This window comes from Balaenoptera musculus, chromosome 5 (genome assembly GCF_009873245.2).
Source record: "Balaenoptera musculus isolate JJ_BM4_2016_0621 chromosome 5, mBalMus1.pri.v3, whole genome shotgun sequence".
NCBI classification, from domain to species: domain Eukaryota; kingdom Metazoa; phylum Chordata; class Mammalia; order Artiodactyla; family Balaenopteridae; genus Balaenoptera; species Balaenoptera musculus.
In genome coordinates this window covers 40,637,248-40,657,460 of record NC_045789.1, presented here as the reverse complement: position 1 = coordinate 40,657,460, position 20,213 = coordinate 40,637,248, and the positions used below count along the sequence as shown (strand labels likewise).

General features: G+C 42.1%; 1 protein-coding gene across 1 annotated transcript in view; it reads right to left on the bottom strand.

Annotated features, from left to right (window-relative positions):
* Positions 1-20,213, bottom strand: part of WDFY3 (WD repeat and FYVE domain containing 3) — a 267,612-nt gene that overhangs the window by 6,804 nt on the left and 240,595 nt on the right. The window contains 11 exon segments of the mRNA XM_036852038.1: positions 1,406-1,502; positions 2,682-2,864; positions 5,655-5,834; positions 8,444-8,602; positions 9,531-9,555; positions 9,557-9,683; positions 11,392-11,539; positions 13,944-13,974; positions 13,976-14,154; positions 14,379-14,470; positions 19,515-19,668. Coding sequence (XP_036707933.1) covers positions 1,406-1,502; positions 2,682-2,864; positions 5,655-5,834; positions 8,444-8,602; positions 9,531-9,555; positions 9,557-9,683; positions 11,392-11,539; positions 13,944-13,974; positions 13,976-14,154; positions 14,379-14,470; positions 19,515-19,668 — 1,375 coding nt within the window.

The window sequence follows — 20,213 nt, the reverse complement described above, 5'->3', positions numbered from 1 at the left end:
ACAAATATTTTTTAGCAAGACAGATACTTAACTTGGCTTATGATCATGAAAGTCTTCAAACAGCAGTCTTTGAAGCAGCTTTGATTTCCAGAGAACCACTAGCTTATCTTCCCTTTCACCCAGGCCACTGCCCTCAAGTCCCACCACTTCGACACTGTCCCAAGTCAGTCCTTCCTGTGGGCTGCTCTGCCGCTTCTGCCAAACTTTGTCCACAGTATGAAACATAAGGAAGACGAAGACATACAAATGTCTCTCCTCCCCAAATCCAACCCCTTCTTCTATCTCTCTTATTCATCTTTCGCTGTTATCCACTTACACGCTTTGTTAAAAAGAAGGGAAGGGACCCACTTCTCACTGGACTACACAATCCAATGTCCAACACACAATAGTTATTAACCCCCAAATACTAACTGAATTGAACTGAATTTTTAGGTCCCCAAATGCCCAGATGACTTCCTCAGTGGAGCTACATTTGACTATGGAAATTTACATGCATTAAAGTAATACAATCTTTAAAATGTTCTGTCCACCCGTTCTGGCAAAGAAAGTAAAGACTACTTTCAGCTTACAAGGACAGGGGATTTGTGTCTCTCTGATAATAAGCCTTTTTCCTTAACAACTCCCTCACATCGTCAAACTCACGCTTAATTCTCAGTGTATAAAAAGTAACCATGGAGAGACGATTTAAAGGTTGAACTTAAAAAACCCTGTTCCTTTCTATGAAGTGTCTTGCACCAACTGTTCTAAATTGATGAGGGGTAACTTCTCTGGAGATTCAGTAACCCAAAGCACATCTTAGCCTGATTCTCTGGCACTGTTTCCAAACATTCTGCATAAATATAATCTATCTCTATTATTTCACTGGAAAATTTTAAAGTGCTTCACAAATAGCAGATAGCAGAATACAGATCACCAAGCTTCTGTTTGACGAATGTTCTTCTTGAGCAGGTCCAGGGCGTGGACCCTGGTCTGCCTCTGTGAATAGTTTACAAACACAATGCTGCCCTGTCACTCACAGGGAGCTGTTCAAGTGAAGGGTGAGACAGATATGGGACTGAGGTGTGGCCCTCTGACCCATCCAACACTGCGCCCTCTGGATCTGCTTTGTATTTTTCAGAACCGAAAGCCCAAGCCTCTGGTATTCCAGGAAGCTTGTAACTGTTATTTATTATGGGATGTGGGAGCCGACCACAAAGACACGACCACAGGGGTGCTGCCTGGTGAACCAGACAGAACTGTGCATGCCGGCCCAGCTGCCTTACACGCTAGGCAGTGATCCTGCTTCTGACAGCAACGCCCAACGTCAGGCTCTTGCTTATCTCGGTTGATGTAAGTTTACGCATAATGACTTAAAAAAAAAGAAACATGAAAACTATTGAAAAACTTTTTAGAAAGTATTAAATACCTATTTGTGCTTCTGGACAGTCTTCCTGCATTTCTAGGACTTCAACAGTCTCAGGAGCTGGTGTTTCAGGAACTTGCAAAAACTCCATTCTCCAAAACTGAATTTAAGTAAGTATGGAAATGAAAAACAGTTGGACTGATTACAGAAACAATTTACCAGTTACTGGATGAAGATTGGTTCGCAGGGTTAAACAGATAACTTAATTCCTATCATTGTGTATAGTTAATATCCCTGTTATCTTGAAAAATGTGGCAGGGACTGCTTACAAATAAACAGTTCTCCCCAAGCCGTGTTCCACGAGATATGAGTGGGTGTTTCATGGTCGACGGAAAAGGACTGGGGTCAAAGAGATTTCAAAAACATAGTTCAACTAAGTACACGTCTTTGGTTCTTACAAACCCCCCCCCGAGAACCCTGCATATACTAATATATACTCTAGATCTCCAAGAAGGCATGCAGGAAGCAGGATTCCCAGACATATTTGGCTACGGAGCTCTTCACGATGCCCCACAGACGGGGTAACGTGGAATGCTGCTCTGCAGACAGCCGGCTTTAGGGTGTGCCTGCTGTCTGAGGTGCAGGGTGTGGCGGGGGACTGGCCGATGGCCTCATCGTTGCTCAGCACGTGACTGTGATTACGAGGGCAGCGACCAGCTGCTCTCTGCTTTTATAGAGTGCAATTAATGAGGAAAGACACAAAGAAAAATCTCCTGAGAGAAAAACCCAAATATTAGAACAGACTACAAAGGTAAATACTCTGTGGCTTTCATTTTCGGTAGAGGCCCAAGGCATGAGAACTAAGAAAAGGATAAAGTATCTAGGATTCAGGTGAAATCATACAAGATCCTAGACAGGGAATGAATGGATGACCTGAGGCCCCTGGAAGCATCTTCTAGCTCAGTGATTCTCTGCAGAGGAGACACAGTCCCCGTTTTCCCTAAGAAGCCGTCTGACAAGCTGAAAAGGCAATACTTATGCAACTGACATTTTTAGCCATCCCGACGTGACATGGAAATCGTGTTTAAGTGATCTGCTTGTGTCAAGCTGTCAAGTGGCTAGCAGCACTAATAGATCTACCCAATGGGAAGAAGAGAAGCCGAGTCACAGGTGTTCTCCGCGTCTGATAACCCCACGGCCAAGGTTTGTTCGCATCTGAGTGAGAGTCTGCTGAACAATACGACAACCTCCAGGTGTCCCTCAACCGTGGACAGCTTCAGAAGTTTCAGGCGAACCACGGCAGCAAATACCCTAATGCGTTTCCTCACAGCCGACTTACCCGGACCACACCGTCTGAGTGTCCTGTGACTATGACATTCTGTGTGTCCCACTCGTTCATCTCCGACACGCAGCAGCAGATGATCTGCTGGCTCCTGCCTGTGAATGTGTTCACGCTCACGACGGGGTTCCCATTGATGCTCCACACGTGGATGTACGTGCCAGCGCAGGACACAATGTCCCCCTGAGAAGGTGAAGAGAAACTTCACTCACTCCAGATGACGTTCTCATTTCAGAAGCAAACGGAATCCTTGGCTTCGCTCTTTGGAACCCTCTCAGTCCTCTGACTAGTGACTGGGGAATTTCCGAGGTAGCCTGGAATCCAGTGCTTGCCGACTTAAAAAAAATACCCCAAACAGCGGCCTCCTTAAGGATCTGGGGTCGCGTGGAGGCTGCGGCCAAGGTGGTCGCGCGTGGAGACGGGGCGGGAGCCCTTGCACGCTCCCAGCCTATGCCCCCGCGCAGTGCTGAGCCCCCTGCATTCCAAGTCAAAGCTGTCGGTAACCTGAGGGGTGATGAACTGCTTTTTTTCCTCCCGGTATTTACAAAATCTATCTATACCTTCCACTGAGAGGTAGGAATCCACTTAGTTTTATCAAATGAGCCAAATCACCAAAACCATAGGGTAGAAGAGAAATCTGTCAGTCCATGTACAGCTGTAACTCTCTCCAATTAGTGCAAAGATGAAATCCTGGTAACATTGTAACACCCTAAAATTTGTTATTCACAATAAGAGTGGGGGAATGAGGAAAAAAAGAAGAAAACTAGGATATAGGTCATTTCTTGGCAAACTGAATAAACCCTAAGACTCTGAGCTGATAGCTCAGGTTTTCATGAGTTCTAAAGATGGGGAAAAACTAACCTTTTCCTTCAAATTCTACCAGGTTGGGGGGAATACAACCTGGTGAGAATACAATCCACTACTGTTAAAGGAAATAAGACACTTCCTGAAGCATCTACTCTGTGTCAGTTAGTGTGGTGGACCCTTTAGACATCCCAAACCTTATTCACCATCTCATGCGGCCTCCCTTACCCCTTAGACAGCCTGACTGGCCTGATGCTAGGTAGTGGCTTCAGAAATGATGTGGTGAGTTTCAGTACAGGCAGTAGGCACATGAGAACCTACAGAAATTGGCAGATGGTCATCAAAAGCAGAGGGAAGGTAGAAACTGAACAGCAGTACTAACGCAAGAAAGAAGGTAAAGGGGAGGCAGGGGTGGCATGATAAGGCGGCCTGGGGCTTTTCCAAACCACTGTCTGTGCTGGTCTTGCTACTGTTTTCTCCCCCCCACCCCGCCCCCTTCCTCCCTCTGCTCTTAGTCTACCAAGGTGGCAAGAATCAAACCAAAACCCAAACAAAAATAATACTTAGCAAAGCATTGCTGTGTCTACCTCTGTATCAGCCCCTGAACCACCTCTGACAATGCGTGTCAGCAGCTGAGTTTTAATTAATGGCCTCAGTCTCTGCAGGAGACGGGGGAGAGCCACTCCACGCTGCCCCATGCAAGACCTTCTGCAATTACTCCAGGGTGCCTCCATTAGAGCAAACCCTGTGGTTATGAGGGCTGAGAGTAAGAAGAAGAGCCAAGGGCAGCTGCAATGTAGCTTACGCCCAAAGTGTAGAATGAAGTAAAGTAGGCTTGACAATGGCTGAAAAAACATAACAAACAGAAATCTTTTCATGAGTTATGAAGAGATTACAGAAGCATCTTAAAAGGGAAAAATCAAACACATCCGTAGTGTCCGCAGCAACTACTGCAATCCAGTGGGTGTATGCTGGCTCCAATAACAACTAACTATAAATAAAATTGTCAGCATTTGAGTGAAGAACAACCCCAAAACAGAGTGCTTGAAATAGTGCAATTAAGCACTTGACTCAGAGCAACACAGCGGGGGTCAGAGTGGCTCTGTTGCGCTGACATTTCCATAAACCTCTCAATGCGCTTGTAGGACCAGCCCAAGGTGTTGTTCTAAAGACATTTTAAGCCTTTCAAATATACCAAAAGCAAATTTGACTCTTTTATCCCCACACGCTCCCACTCATTCCCAACTCTGATTACTCTTATTATTATGAGACATTCCAAGTGCCATTAACTAGAACTGAGTAACTTCCCTTTTCCTTTGAGTGGCTACAAGGTATCTGACTAAAAGCATAGTACGGAGCACCTTCTGGAAGAAATTAAAGACGTAGCCTCCCTCAGAAGGAAAGCTGCCTGTGGGTGACGGTACGACATGGCTAGAACTACTCTGCGCCATGTAGCATGATCCCGGGCAGGGCTGAGGGGAAGAGTGGGAATGGATGTTTAGAGCTAAGAAGTGATGAGGCTGCGGGGGTGCTGGCTGATCTGCAGGACTGATCTGCCTATGGGATCATCTGTCCCTTGGACACAGAGACCTCAGTCTCTCAAAACCTACCGTTAGCGTCCCCTGTTTACCAATACGACTCGGCAATGACTATCCTCCCCTCCCTGCTCAGTCTGCATGGGGGGCTTCTACGCCGGTGCATTTATTTTCTTCTGATTCATTGTATTTTTGAGAAAAGATAACTTCTTTGATAACTTTGGAATCTGTTTAGAAAACAGTTTTACGAGAATTTTTCTCTTGTTTGGGTACCCAAATGTTACTCTTTCCACTTTATATAATAAATACTTTGAGTATATTTCATAAAACTTCAACAATTTTAACAAATCCCACAAATTCCTTGCTTTTAAAAAAAGCGTATTCTAGAATATTTTATTTTGAACCAAATCTTGCTCTTTAAAGTATGCTGCAGTGACTGGATTTTAAGACAAAACTGCTCTCTGGGTTACAAACTTTAATATCCATTCGCTTCTGCAAACAACATCTAAAACAAGTGGCTTTTATAAAATGCATGCTTATCAACTTAGAAAACACTTAGAGCCATTTTTTATTTATGTAGGCCAGAGCTATTTGTCTTCCTACATAGAAACCAAGTGGCCAATTTACTACTTACTGTTAATTCATTGATACAGAGAGCAGACACGGGAGCCCGATGGCCTCGGAGCTGGGTTAGGAACGACAGCTTGTTCAGATCCCAAATGATGCAGGTTCGGTCACGGGACCCGCTGACGATGATGTGATAGGCTAATGAGGCGGTGGCACAGGTGACAGTATCAGTGTGGCCAAGTAAGGCCTAAAAGGAGAACAGACAAAACCAGCTGACCACAGTGGCAGTGCTCTGCACGGGACTCCAGGAGGGCCGGACGCGCTGGGAGATGACAGGCGCACATGCTGGGAGGGGGTGCCTTGCACAGCAGTATCTGGAAGGTCTTCATTCTCTTCTTGCCACTGTCCCTGCCTCATCCCACCAGGGGGAAGAGAGAAGTCTGGAGGACTCTGGAGGCTCTAATCTCCATTTTTATATTACTTCTCTCCTGGACTCGGGCCAGTACCTTAGAAGGAGAGATGGCAACTGCAACCCAGCTGGGGTTTCTTCATACCTTTTCCACGTGGAGATGCATCGATTATGGCCCCCAAATTCAGAATTTAAATTCGGAATCTATTCTTTTGTGCCATCAACTCCTCTAAGTCCATTCTAAGGAACTACAATTGGATGGATTTTTAAAAATCCTAGTGCATGGCTGTAGTACGTGGTCCTAGAAAGATACAGGAAAATGCAGTCCTGATGTGTCTGCTGGGCGTCTGTTACTGAACTGGAGACACCTGGACATCTCCTGTGCCTGAGAGGGACCCCTTCTTCAAACTAGAATAAAAACTTTTCTCTTTTGCTGGAATATGAAGAGAAACAGGATCCAGGGAAATGGCAATGTGGGAAAATAAACATTTTGAAGGAAAAGATTCAGATTACTTTTAGGAATTCCTGAGTATTTACTATTTACTTCATGAGCTGGCTTAAAATTTTGGTGATGCAGACACCCTTACTGTATACTTAGCAAACGCCAGAAGGCTGTTTTAAGTAAGAAGTACTTTCTACTGAGGGGCTACAGGCACACTAGCTTCGAAGTCCATTTTCTAAACTGAAAACACTGGAAGCAGGAGCATTTGGATCAGCAAACTGCATGTCAGCCTTTTACCTGTTCACGTCGAGACCGTGTCTCTTACAGGCTCACCTTTAGACCCAGCAACCAGTGAGGCTTCTGGACTACAGAGACGGTCGTTGGTGTAAGTACGAGGGGCTTAGTTCTTTCCACAGATACTTAAAACACCACTGTTTGTTTGAACCTGGCTTTAAAATAGCTTTGGAGTCAGGAAGAACTGCATTTATATCCTGGCTTTACCACGAAGTGTGATGTGGACATGTGTCTTAACCTCTGTAAGCTGCGGTTTTTTCAGGTGTAAATAGGGCTAATAACGACCTTGGAGAATTTCAGGATTGGAGTTTTTACGTTTTTTAAAACCCTAGTACAGTGCCCTGAACATGGCAGGTGCTCAATGAATGGCAGATATTGTTAACACTACTTTTCAAATGTGTATCAAAAAAACACCTAGATGTAAACTCCATTAAAAAGAAAGCTTGGGGCTTCCCTGGTGGCGCAGTGGTTGGGAATCTGCCTGTCAATGCAGGGGACACGGGTTCGGGCCCTGGTCCGGGAAGATCCCACATGCCGTAGAGCAGCGAAGCCCGTGCGCCACAACTACTGAGGCTGTGCTCTAGAGCTCATGAGCCACAACTACTGAGCCCACGTGCCACAACTGAGTCCTCGCACCACAACTACTGAGGCCCGCGCACCTAGGGCCCGTGCTACACGACAAGAGAGGCCACTGCAGTGAAAGGCCCACGCACCGCAACAAAGAGTAGCCCCCGCTCAATGCAACTAGAGAAAGCCTGAGTGCAGTGGCAAAGACCCAACGCAGCCAAAAATAAATAAATAGATAGATAGATAGATAGATAGATAGAAACCTTTATGGTAAATTCACATATCAAATATTAAAAGATGATAGCTTGGGGCTTCCCTGGTGGCACAGTGGTTGAGAGTCTGCCTGCCAATGCAGGGGACACAGGTTTGAGCCCTGGTCTGGGAGGATCCCACATGCCGCGGAGCAACTAGGCCCGTGCGCCACAACTACTGAGCCTGCGCGTCTGGAGCCTGTGCTCCGCAACAAGAGAGGCCGCGATAGTGAAGAGGCCCGCGCACCGCGATGAAGAGTGGCCCCCGCTTGCCACAACTGGAGGAAGCCCTCGCGCAGAAACGAAGACCCAACACAGCCATAAATTTAAAAAAAAAAAAAAAAAAGATGATAGCTTAATTATAAAAGGATTCTTGCTTTGATTAAAAATTTATAATAGTCAGTACATAACAAGTGACCAAAAATACATGTTAATAATATCATCAGTGTTTCTTCAGAATACATTCATGAGTTTGTCATGTTCTTAAGCATTATGATAAATGAAGAAACAGAAGAACAAAAGAATCAAAGATTTAATGGTCTAGGTGAATGAAAATCATCCAGAAAAGAAGTTATTATGAATCAGTAGCAAATATAACTTGGTTTGCAAAAATTTAACCTACATATAACTTCTGAGAAACATTTATATTACTTAAATATATTAAAATAAAAATTACCTAAAGACAACTTACTTCAGATTTTAAAAAAGGACAGCTTGGATCATTTTCAGAAATAGTTATCTTCTGATTTCATTTCCTTTTTTTAAGACCCATTTCTAGCAATACATTGTTTGGTTTTGTCCATTTATGTCTAAATCACCTTGGAATAAGGACACTTTCTCTAGAGTGTGGGCAGCTGGGATGGGCTACGTCCATCTCCTACACATCCTGTTACCTGTTTGAGAGTGAGGGTCTTAGCCTTTTCTTTCGAGGCACCCATCTCCCACACACACACGACCGTGCTTGTTCCACCTGTGATGACCAGCTTGGGGTTGGGGCAGATTGCACAGAGAATCTGGGCCCACTCTGACAAACATTCATAAACTGTCACTACCTGTAAAATAGAACAGATGTGAGACATGCATGCCATCAAGCACTACAAACTCCTGGGACACAACAGACATACCGAGCGAAGGAGAACCTCTATATTGGTCTCCCCCAGGCAAATAGCTGCGCATGTGCTGGACTGGCTTCAGTTTAGCAACACTTTACTGAAACTCTACTCTCAACTCCTCCCTACAGCCTCCTAACTATAGTTGCTGTTAAAAACCATAATAAGAACTTTGCTCAGAATGGGGGTCTCCAGTTTCTCCAGTCTGGGAAACTGACGTTCAGATTGTATGATGCTCTGTGAGTTGCAGGGGGTGATCTGGTGAAAGCATGCGTCTGCTGGAGCCAGGTAGAATGCAAAAGGAAAGCATGAGTGCTGCTGTTCATGAGAGCATGGCTAAATACAACTGTTACTGACTTGCACAGACTATGCCCCTCGTGCGTTCAGGAGAGGACTGTCAAGGGCAAACAGAGGGCACCAAAGGGTCACTACATGCTGCCTCTCCAAGAGATGCTGATGGGACTCAAAACAGTAGCTGCTGCTTCTTGGGGGAAGGGGGACAGGTATTCTGCCAGCCATTTAAGAGTAGTGAAATGATTAGTGGGCTGGATGGTGACTCAAAAGGAAGCTCTTCTGGTTGGCAGAAATATTAAATACCTGGTTGGCTAGGACCTCCTGGAGGAATTCTTTGAGTGGGGGGAAACTGCTAGCCCCTAGTACACAACCTTCCAAGAGAGGCTTTTCTGCAGGAAACAGACTTGGCCACTAGCTCCTTTATCCTGACCTGATGCAGTGAAGCGCTCCTTTCCTCTGGGCTGTGGAGGAACAGCTTGAGAAGCCCTTGGCCTGGGCTCTCCCCATCCCCATTAAGCAGGATATCCAGACCATGGAAGAGCAAGATTAAATGAGCGAGCCAAGAAACAATGCAAACCTTGTCTGACTCATAGGTCCCAGCCGCAGCTGAGGTCTGCGTAGCCCCATGCAAAAGTTTTGTTCCAGGTTGGTGGGATGAGAACCTTATTCTGTTCTACTGCAAGAATGCCTTTGTCTGTACAGACGATTTGTCCCACAGGCTCTTTGAGTTCTATAAAAACAATCAACACATTAGAACAAGGACAGGAAAACTAACTTCATTATCCCATAGGGGACGGTAAAGGGATCTCAAATATTCATACAAATTAAGCATCTTGACACCTACATTAAGAAAAAATGACCTTAGAAGTAAGTAGGGCTTGGCTTTTGAGTCTTCCGCAGACCTGCTGGGCGGACATCGACCCTGACTGGTGTCTCCAGCCTGCCTGTTTCTGGACACTTGCTTGGGTTTGGTTCCCAGCCATCAGGCCCGCCTTCTTGATCTCCAGGACTGCCAGAGTGATGTGGGATGTTCCCCAGAATGCTGTACAGACCGTCAACCAACCTAGGCCTTCAGGACCTCTCAGCCTGAGGCTTCTTGAAGGAAGGCCGTGACGTTCCCCGAGAAGCCCGGCTCTGCCCGAGGACTCTGCCGACCGACCACACCAGTGCTCCACAACCATCTCTGGGCAGTGGCTGGAGCTGGCACGGGGCAGAGTCTGTGGAATGAGACAAATGGCAGAGAGCTGGTAGCCAATCCAATTAACCAGACTTTGATGCTCCAATTTTTGGAGTTAAGTGACAACTTCAAGACTCTGTAAACCAGTTTTTCATTCTAAGCGAAACGGAGCAGAGCCCTGTGGTCCTTCCCCCTCACCCCCGTGTCCTCCGCCTGCCTTTGTCTGTGGAAAAAACTTTAGCCAAAGGATAAGTTAATTAGAGAAGTGAGAAAATGCAGAAACAAAGGAAAACAGTCAAAGGAAACCAAATATTAATAGTCTAGTCATTAAGCATAGTCAAGGACCTTTAGTTCCTCCTCAAGGGCTCTAGATAATGTTCTGAGCCGTGTCCTGTGAGCTGTCTTGTAGATACTGAAACCCACACCAGGTGGAAGAAGTTAACTACACGATGACCAGACTGTAGCCATGACATAAGCTGCCAAAATTCTGAGAACTGGCCCCAAGGAAACGGGAACAAACCAACCCTGGAACTGAACTGATTAACTGTACTTAAAACAATCTACATGATGCTGGTCAGACCACTGCATGACCAATTTCAAGATGACGGTCAGAGCTGACTGTGCTGTTTCTGCACGTAGCCCCCTCCCTCCATCTACAAAAGCTCTTGCCCACTGGTTGTCAGTGCCGGGGTTGGGGGGTTGCCTTTGGACAGGAGTCCCCCCACCCCGGGTCCCCACAGTTGCTGGCATCCAAAATAAAGCAAACTTCCCTTTCCACCAACCTTGCCTCTTTATTGGCTTTTGAGAGGCGAGCAGCTGGACCCCACTTTCGGTAACACAAGGGAAAAAAAATCTACTTGGAAAATTAATTTAAGATAACTTAAGATAACATTAGATAAAAGAGGCTTTTAGCTGGCATATTAAAAACACAGTTTTCTTACTGATCTAAATTGGTGGAACATGGGTAAATGAAGATGACAGAAGTTTTTCTACATGTAGAATATAAAGTTGAACTATAAGGTTTGGTATATTAGAGTTTTCACTATCCTAGCAGAGAGGAGAAACTTGTTGGGTTCTTTTTGATGCAAAATCCAGTAGGCCAAAAGAAGAAATGGAAAAGGAAAATCTAACAAGTATTTGGTGATTTAGCACTTATTACAAATTATGCTATTGTTGAGAAGCAAATTTATTATTGCTAAACTAGGATTATTAAATAATCCCACAGAATCATGAATCAAAAGCTTATTTCCTGTCATTTTACCTTTTACAGGTGTTAGAGAAGGCCTCAAGTTGTCTAGATGATGAAAAAAGATCTTGTCACTGGTAGATCCTGGTGGGACCAAGATCCCTGCATTGTCTCCGTTGAGTCGACTCCTGACTCGCTTCGGTGGATGAGGCTTTTTGAATAACTGGTATGAGAGAAGATGACACATTTTATACCGAAGCTAACATTTATTAAGCCCTTTTCTATGCCAGGTATTTTGCTGTTATTTCACTTAAGCTTCACAACAACCATTAGGTATCACATTATCACATTTGACACTTGAGGAAAGAAATTTAAAAAGGCTCAGAAGGTTGCCAGAGACCTCATGCCGCAGTCAGTGGGGACAGGACTCCTACACAAAAGCTTGGGTTACCAGCATGCTCTGTGCTACACTGAGCTCAGGAGAATTTTTCAGAAGGAAATTAATCTCCTCAAATGACAGTAGGTTGACAACTATTTTCCAGCGATGTTTAAAAATTAACCAGTTTCTTAGAGCACGATACCATTCTGTGCCACTGAGGGCAGGCAGCCATTCTCTCTAACTGGGTTACTTCTGGCTCCAACATGGGCTTTCTGTATGTGACATCATTTCTGTATCGTCTAGGTGCTACTAATTTGCTGACAGTGTGAGCATGGTTGTCTTCTTTTTACTTTGCGATGTTGTAAAGGAAAAAAAGAAAAGAAGATCTTTGGCATTTCTGTTCAGTATTTCTAAAAGAATTGAAAAGTCTTAATATACATTTAAGATGACTGTTCTTAAAATACCATAGATCATCAAAATAGGCAGACTCTTTTTTGATGGACAACTGATATTTGAAGAAGATACCTGGAAAACCTTAGACGAAATGAGATTTAAGATGACTACAACACCATCACACTCTGTGAATTTGACATTCTGGATTTCCAGGAGAAAAAAATAGAAAAAATGCTTTGTATAGAGAAAGATATACATTTTAGGCTCCCAAAACTTTAAACATATAATTCCCATTTATCTACATACAGGCTTAGGATCAGGGTTCTGTTATTTCTCATAAATGTTAATAATGAGATAAGACTCTGAAGTTCTATAAAAAGACCCACATACTTTAAAGCATGTTCGTGAATGAACATTTACTGAAGAACTTTACAAGGACCTGAGGACAGAGCAGGACAGACTAGCGTATATAAGGATATATCAATATGGTGATCACAAAGCTTAGTTGTTTCTAGGATCGTTACACTTGGAAGTACTCTCTATTAGTTCCTGGAATGTCCTAGAAATACGTTAGTATCCAAACTCTATCTCCCAGACTATTTGCCTCTTAAACTCAAAAGTGGAACAAAAATACTGCAACAGTGCATGTGTCTAGATTTTTTTGTTCAGAGTATTTGTTTCCCAGAAGGTATGAAACACGGTTCCCGCACTTGTAACCCTCAAAAAATGGCTAAGGTTCTTCTGCTATGATTAGAGTTTATCAACAAGCATTTCACTTTAAAAGTAAACATGGTTCCTGCATTGGGGAATCAGATTACACTGTGAGTGGTGCAGTTACAGGGTGTCCCGCTGTCTATCACGGCTTTTCCACGAACAAAGACTTGCCATTGTTCTGTGTTCCCAACTGTCAACCCCGGAAACCTCAGAGTTGGTTAACCTAAAAAAAAGGGATTCCAGGAGAGATATCTGAAGCAGGAACAAAGAAGGATAGCCAGGGCCAAAATGCAGAGGCCAGGGCACTAGGGAAAAGGTGGTGGTGTGAAGGGGCGGCAAAGCCAGCCTTCTCCACTGTGCTGCAGTTTCTTCTGGTGCACTCTGCTCTCCTGGTGTGCCTGAGACAATGAGGATGAAGGAAGGGACGAACTCCCTTAACAGAGGTTCGCTCATTGCTGAAGGTGAGAGATCTACAGTATCTGGGTGCTGAGAGGGTCTGGGTCTTCCTCACCAGGTTCCAGATAGTGGTTGGAGGAGCTGGTGCAGGGCCGGGCCTAGGCGTAATCATGGTGTGCACTCTCACACCCCAGCACTTGTCAGACCTACACCGATCATCGAATCCAAACCACCGCTATCTGTCTGTTCCCTGAACCACTATGAGAGCTTCCTGCTCTTCATCTGGCTCCCCTACAGTATATGCATGCGTAAGATTGTGACCAGAGGGATCTTTAAAGTCTAAATACGACCTTATATGACAATGCTTAAAGTCAGCATTGGTTTTTTTACTGGCCGTGGGATGAAACCCCATCTCTGTGTATCCTGCGGCCTCCAAGGCCACATCTGCTTCCCTGACCATGCTCTTCCCGTCTTCCTGCCAGGAACTGTGTGGGTACAGGAAAGCACTAGCCTGTGAGGAAAAATGCTCTTTGACCAGCAAAATTTCTGTTTATCTGGACTGTAAAAGGGAGGAGAAAGTAATCATCTAGGGACCTACTGAAACTATTGGGTGATATTTATGGTTCTTAATTAAAAACTCAGTCTAAACTTAATTATTATATGGTCATCTACCATCTATAGAAATATTACAGAGCTTAAAAAAATGTAACAGAAAACATCAATGATAAGGAAAAAACATCCATACCTGTTTAGGGATCTGACCAAAGTTATTAATGACCCTATGGTGGCTGTCTCCTTAGTGGGTCATTTATGTTGTAGATATCCACTTGACCCTCGTAAAAAAGATGATGGAAGACATTTACAGCTTCTACTGCAGCAGGACCTTGCTGTTTATAGCCGAAGATTAAGTCAATCCACTCATGCAGATGGGCACTCACATAGTCACATTCCAAAGCCTGTAATTTCAAAACACAGGTTCAGTCACTGGCTGGCTTTTATTATTTCCTTAGAAAGTAAAAGAATTCGCCAGTGGTCTATAGGAACCAGAATAACTAAAATTCATACGAACAACATTAGTGACTTAAACACACGGGGGATACATTGCTCAAGGTCCTCTCTTTGTACTGTGGTCAGTGACCCAGTGAGATCTCAGTTCAACTGCAGAGCATACTGCCATTACCTCACGGTGCACTCGGATGAATTCTCGTGGGTCCCCTTTTGCCCAGGGTGGAAGGATAACATCTCCAAGCTTGGTGCCATTTTGTTTACAACCTGTGTAATTGGATACATTAAAAAGAAAATAAAAGAATGAGAAAAATAGTAAAGTAACAGAGAAATAGTGGGTTAGTTTCATTACCAGGATTATAAAATTTTACCACAGAAAGGACCCTCAGAGATATCTACTCTGGTATTTCCCCAAGAGGACTCCTCAGGGCACTCCCTCGGAGAAATTTACTGAGTGTTAGCAAAACTGAGGGCTACCCTGTCAATGACTTCAGGAAATGCTGAGTTTCGCAAGCTTAAACATGTTTCTTTCCTGCAAGACTCCTTGGAGGCACTGCTCTTCTCTAGGAAGGATATTAGATACACATTCTGAAACTTAATTGAGGACAGGAATGAAACATTTTATGGGTCTACTGTTTTGAGTTTGGAAAAACTGCTCAAATCAATGCTTAAGCCCCTTAAAACCACTCATTTGTAAGACCCTTAGCAATTTCTCAAAAACTGTTCATTTAGGCTTTTCCAGAATGCTTTAAGCTTGGTGAGTCAATAGCAGTTACCTAGTACTGAATTTCTTGTCTGGTCTGCCATTCACATGGAAGAGGTTATTGAAAGGATATCTAACTCCTCAGCCATTTTCAGTCTGAATGCTCTCTTGGCTTAAGAGAAAGTAAAAGTACCACAGTCTCCTAGAAATATTTGCAATACATGTGTTCGCTCATATTTCTGATTCTTAAATTCTTGAGAGAGCTCTGTAGAACCCACATGTATTTTGCTGTAAGGATTCTCATTAAAAAATAAAAATAAATCTGAAACAATATAACTTTTGGCTGTTATATCATTTAACAGAAAAAAAATTTTGGAAAGACTATGTGGCTACCTGGCAGAAAAAAAAAACAAGTTCTAATAATTTATAACAAAGTAATATTTATTCCACATAAACTGTTATTTTAAGTCACAGCCAGATAATCTCTAAAATATTAAAGAAACCGTTTGCTATGAAATCTATTGACAACAAAACACATTAAATGGGACTGGCATCTGAGGAAATAGGTTTTTTTCCTCTTTTCGAAATAACATCAAAAAGTTAACTTTAGCTTACAGAGTTTTCCTAGGCACAAATCAGACGGTCACTGTAAAAAATGACTCTATAAATAACTTGGACTCATTAGCTTAATGGCAGTTGTTTAGATAAAAAGCTGAATTATAAATTTTCATAGGGAAGTATAATTGTTCACATTTTAGAACACAAAAGGCAGTTTCCAAGTAAGGGCCAGTAAAAATATTTCCTTTAGAAATAATCTTGTTTTCATCACTGCAATTTGACGGCTTCTGTACAATGTGATATAAAAATGTGAGAGATACAAAAATCAGTTTATTGTTTAAAGGAATGTCTTGACTTAGTTGGAAAAATTACCATATAACTTAAGAAAAAAATAAAACAATCAATTATTACAGCCCCTCCCCCCTCTCTCAGGCCCTTACCCCACCTTCCTTGAAATGCCCTCTAGGCCTAATAAGAATAAGAAGCAAGTAATAATTTTTTTGATAAGAAGAAGCAAATAATAATCCCCAGGCTACTTGAGATATAATCTACTTTTCAAAATTTTGTTCATAATCCCTAAATACTGTGTGATATAATTTTATTTTATCAGCACTATCTATAATTTTAAAATGTCATTTAAAGGGAACGGTCTGTAGAAATGTCTTGGTCTGATTCTGATACTCTGCAGTTCCCCTCCATGTATATCCAAGGGTACAAAGATAAGACCAGACAAAAAAACCTAATTGCTCCAGAGCCAGGGAAAAAAACCTAAGTGCTCTTTCTTTTATATCATTTACCATCTTTTCTGGGTGGAGAGACCAACAGTGTTTTGTCTGATTTTCTTTATATTGAGGTAAAATTCACATAACATAAAATCAACCATTTTAAAGTGAACAATCCAGTGGCATTTCGTACGTTCACAATATTGTGCAACTACCACTTCTATCTAGTCCTAAAACATTTTCATCATCTCAGAAAGAAATCTTAAACGAATCAAACAGTTGTTCCCCATTCCTCCCCACCCCTACTCCCATCCCCTGGTAACCACCAATCTGTGTTCTGTCTCTCTAGATTTACCTATTCTGGACATTCCATGTAAGTGGAAATCATACATTATGTGACCTTTTGTGTCTGGCTTCTTTTACTTGGTGCAATGTTTTTGAGGTTCATCCACGTTGTAGCATTTATCATTATTTCATACCATTTTATGGCTGAATAATATTCCATTATATGTATATTCCACAATTTGTTTATCCATTGATAGGTATGTGGGCTGTTTCTACCATCTGGCTATTGTGAATAATGCTGCGATGAATGTGCATGTACAGGTCTTTGTTTAAGTCCCTGTTTTCAGTTCTTTTGGACAGTTCTTGGAGTGGAATTGCTTGGTCATATGGCAATTCAACATTTCCTACCAAACTGCTTCCCACAGTGCCGAACCATTTTACATTCTGACCAGAAACATACAAAGGTTCTACTTTCTCCATATCCTCACTAGCCCTTGTCATCTTCTGTTTGTGTGCTTTTTTTTCATCAAAGCCACCCTAGCGAATGTGAAGTGGTACCTCACTGTGGTTTTGACTTGCATTTCCTTAATGACTAACGATATTTTCATATGCTTATTGGCCATTTGTATAACCTCTTTGGAGAAATGTCTATTCAGGTCTTTTGCCCCTTTAACTGGGTTGCTTGTCTTATTGCTGTTAAGTTGTAAGAGTTCTTTATATTCTGAATACTAGACCCTTATAAGATACATTGTTTGCAAATATTTTCTCGCATTCCGTAGGTTTTCTTTATAATGCCCTTGGATGCAGAAGCTTTAAATTTTGGTAAAGTCCAATTTATCTTTTTTTGTTGCTTTTGCTTATGCTGTTGATCCAAATCCAAGATCATGAAGATTTACTCCTATGTTTTCTTTTAAGAGTTTTATAGCTTTACCTCTTACATGCAAATAGTGTTTTTTAAAGTGTGTGATTTCAAGGAGGGAAGATGATTTGTTATGAAGGTGAGCATGACAAACATACATGACCTTTCTTTTATTTACTTATTTAAAAATAGATGATTTGGTTGGGTTTGTAAGTAGTCTGGCTAGAACATTTCTGTGACATAGATTATTATAACGGACTGAGTGTTTCTGGAATATTGGGGGTATCTCTTTCTTTCTGCACCTCTCCGTATCTGTCTCTTTGAAAGTGGTGTCCCTAGGGAAGAGAGTAGCATTCTCTAAAGGTGAATTATAAGTGAACATAATAAAACACTAACGTGCATTCATATTCAAATGCTGTGCACACATTTGTTGTTTTTCCCTGTTCACCATCTACTCTATTTCTTTGAGGAACTGCCACTCCCTCCGACTCTAAGTGCTAGAACTTGATGTCTTTAGCTGCTCAAGGGTGAGCTCCAGGCCCAATCAGAGGTAATAAGACTCAATTTCAGGCCTTTTGCTGGGGCTATTGAGAGTCTTACTGCCTTTCCTATTGCACCTAGAGCTACAATTTCACAAGGTTCAAGCTGCTGATGAACAATTAATAAAAATTATATTACAAAGAAAAAACACTCAAATATATTGGATATGAATATTCCCTGAATTTTCCATTAATGAATTTTATGAGGTAGTATAGTAATGGTTTATATGTTGAACTCTTAAATACAGTATGATACAGGGCATGAAAAAAGTATGAAAAGAGAACAATATCTGGCACTAATATTCTAAAGTGAAACAATGGAATTTTGATATGTCGTAAAAATAAATATTCAGAAACATAGATCAGCAAACTGTGTTCCAAGAAACTGTAGCCAAAGTCAAATCTACTTCCTGAAACTGCTGGACAATATAAAGAGAGCAGAGTACCAAGGAAATTTCTCTCCTTTTTATAAGTGTTGATTTGGTTCTGTTTTTCTAGAAAATAGTGCCCTAACAGGAAGAAGAAAGGGATTTACCTAAAGTTATTCTGAAATTCTAACTTTAAATTTTATTAGCATGTAAGCTGAGAATGCCTCAGGCAATACAAAAGATTTAAACAATACATGAAAAATTTGGATATGCCACTCTTGGCTGTGAGTTTCAATCATATTAATTTTCAAACAAAATTTCACCTCACCTTTGTTTTCACTGAAATAAATGATGATATTCTGACCATTAGATGTAATCTGTTAATTCTTAAATTTTCCCAAAACTATAGGTTTGAAACAGCTTATTTGGGGGCATAAATCTATTTTCCTTTGTTATATTTACTCTCATACACCCAGTTGTAATTAGCAGCAGCTAAACTCACAAGGAAATAGAAACCAAGCAGGAACCTGCAAGGCCTTCCCAAGAACAATACCCCCCTGACCCCCAACATGTCCCCTGCCTCTTGTTTGCAGAAAAGCTTTAGCCTCCTAGGCCTACCCCAAGTTCCAAAGCATAAATTTAATCAGAGAAGTAAGAAAATGCAGAAACAAAGGAAAACACTCAAGCAAGACAAAATAATATTAGTTTAGCCATAAAGCAAAGTCAAGGGCCTTTAGTTCCTCCTCAAGGGCTATAGACAATATCCTGAGCCATGTCTTTGAGCTGTTTTGCAGATACTAAAACCCCCACCAGGTGGACAAAGTTAACTACATGCTGACAACCAGCACACAGGCCCCAGAGCAGTTGGAACCAGAAGGTTGATGACTGATATTCCCGAAACATCACCCTGTTACCCTCACAGTCAACCACTCGTAGACTTGTGCACAAGCTGAATGCATATCGTGTGACCCTCTCCCTCACACTCTTTAAAAACCTTCCTCTGAAAGCCATCACTGGGGAGTTCAGGCCTTTTCAGCATGAGCTGCCCATTCTCCTTGCTTGGCCCTGCAATAAGTGCTGTGTTTTCCCTTCACCATGACCGACCCAGTGTCAGTAGATTGGCTTTGCTGCATGTTGGGTGAGTGGATCCAAGCTTGGTCTGGAAACAAAATCTTTTCTTGTCAGTGTGTACTACAGACAATCATCAGAAAACTGACTTATTTCTGTTGGTCTTTTCCTGGCTAATGACCCTAAGATAGTGCCATCGTGCTACATACCCAGATCAAAGTTGTTGGAATTGAATAGGAATTCTGGTAAGTAAAAAAATTCTGGGATAAGTTCCTTTACATCTGCCATGTTGTGCTTTGATGCTGAATACCAGGCCTCGCGTACACTGTGAAACATCCGGTCAGCCAGGTCAAAGTGGCCTCCCTGTGGGCAGAACGAGAAGGCACCTTTCTGTTAGAGAACCACTCCCACCTCACAGCTTCCAAGCTCAAGGGCTTGAAACCCAAGTAAATGTGTTTGGCAACAATTCAATTTCCCATCATCCTATGTTAAATACACAAAATTTTAAATAATCACAGAAAGAAAATTAATCTAATTCTTTTCGGGGTACTCCTTACCAAGGGTGCTCTTGCTTTGTATCAAAGTGAAATCCAAGTACAAAGACTTTAAAAAGTCATTTAAAAAAAAGATCAGTTTTTAGAGAGGGCAAGACTATAAGGAAATAGAGGAGTTCCTCCATTGTTTGATAATGCTCTCCTAAAATAAAAGATTCTAATGTAGCCATCTACAGTTGGAAATATTCAGTTTATACATGTATTTGACTAATTTTATAAATTAACATGACATTCAGGTTCTCACACCAATGAGAATTAAGTGGAGAACTTGGAAGGTGATCAAAAAGTTATAGATTGATAAAACAAATTTAAATAGAAAAGGGATTTCTTTTGCTTACACAGCCTCACAGATAA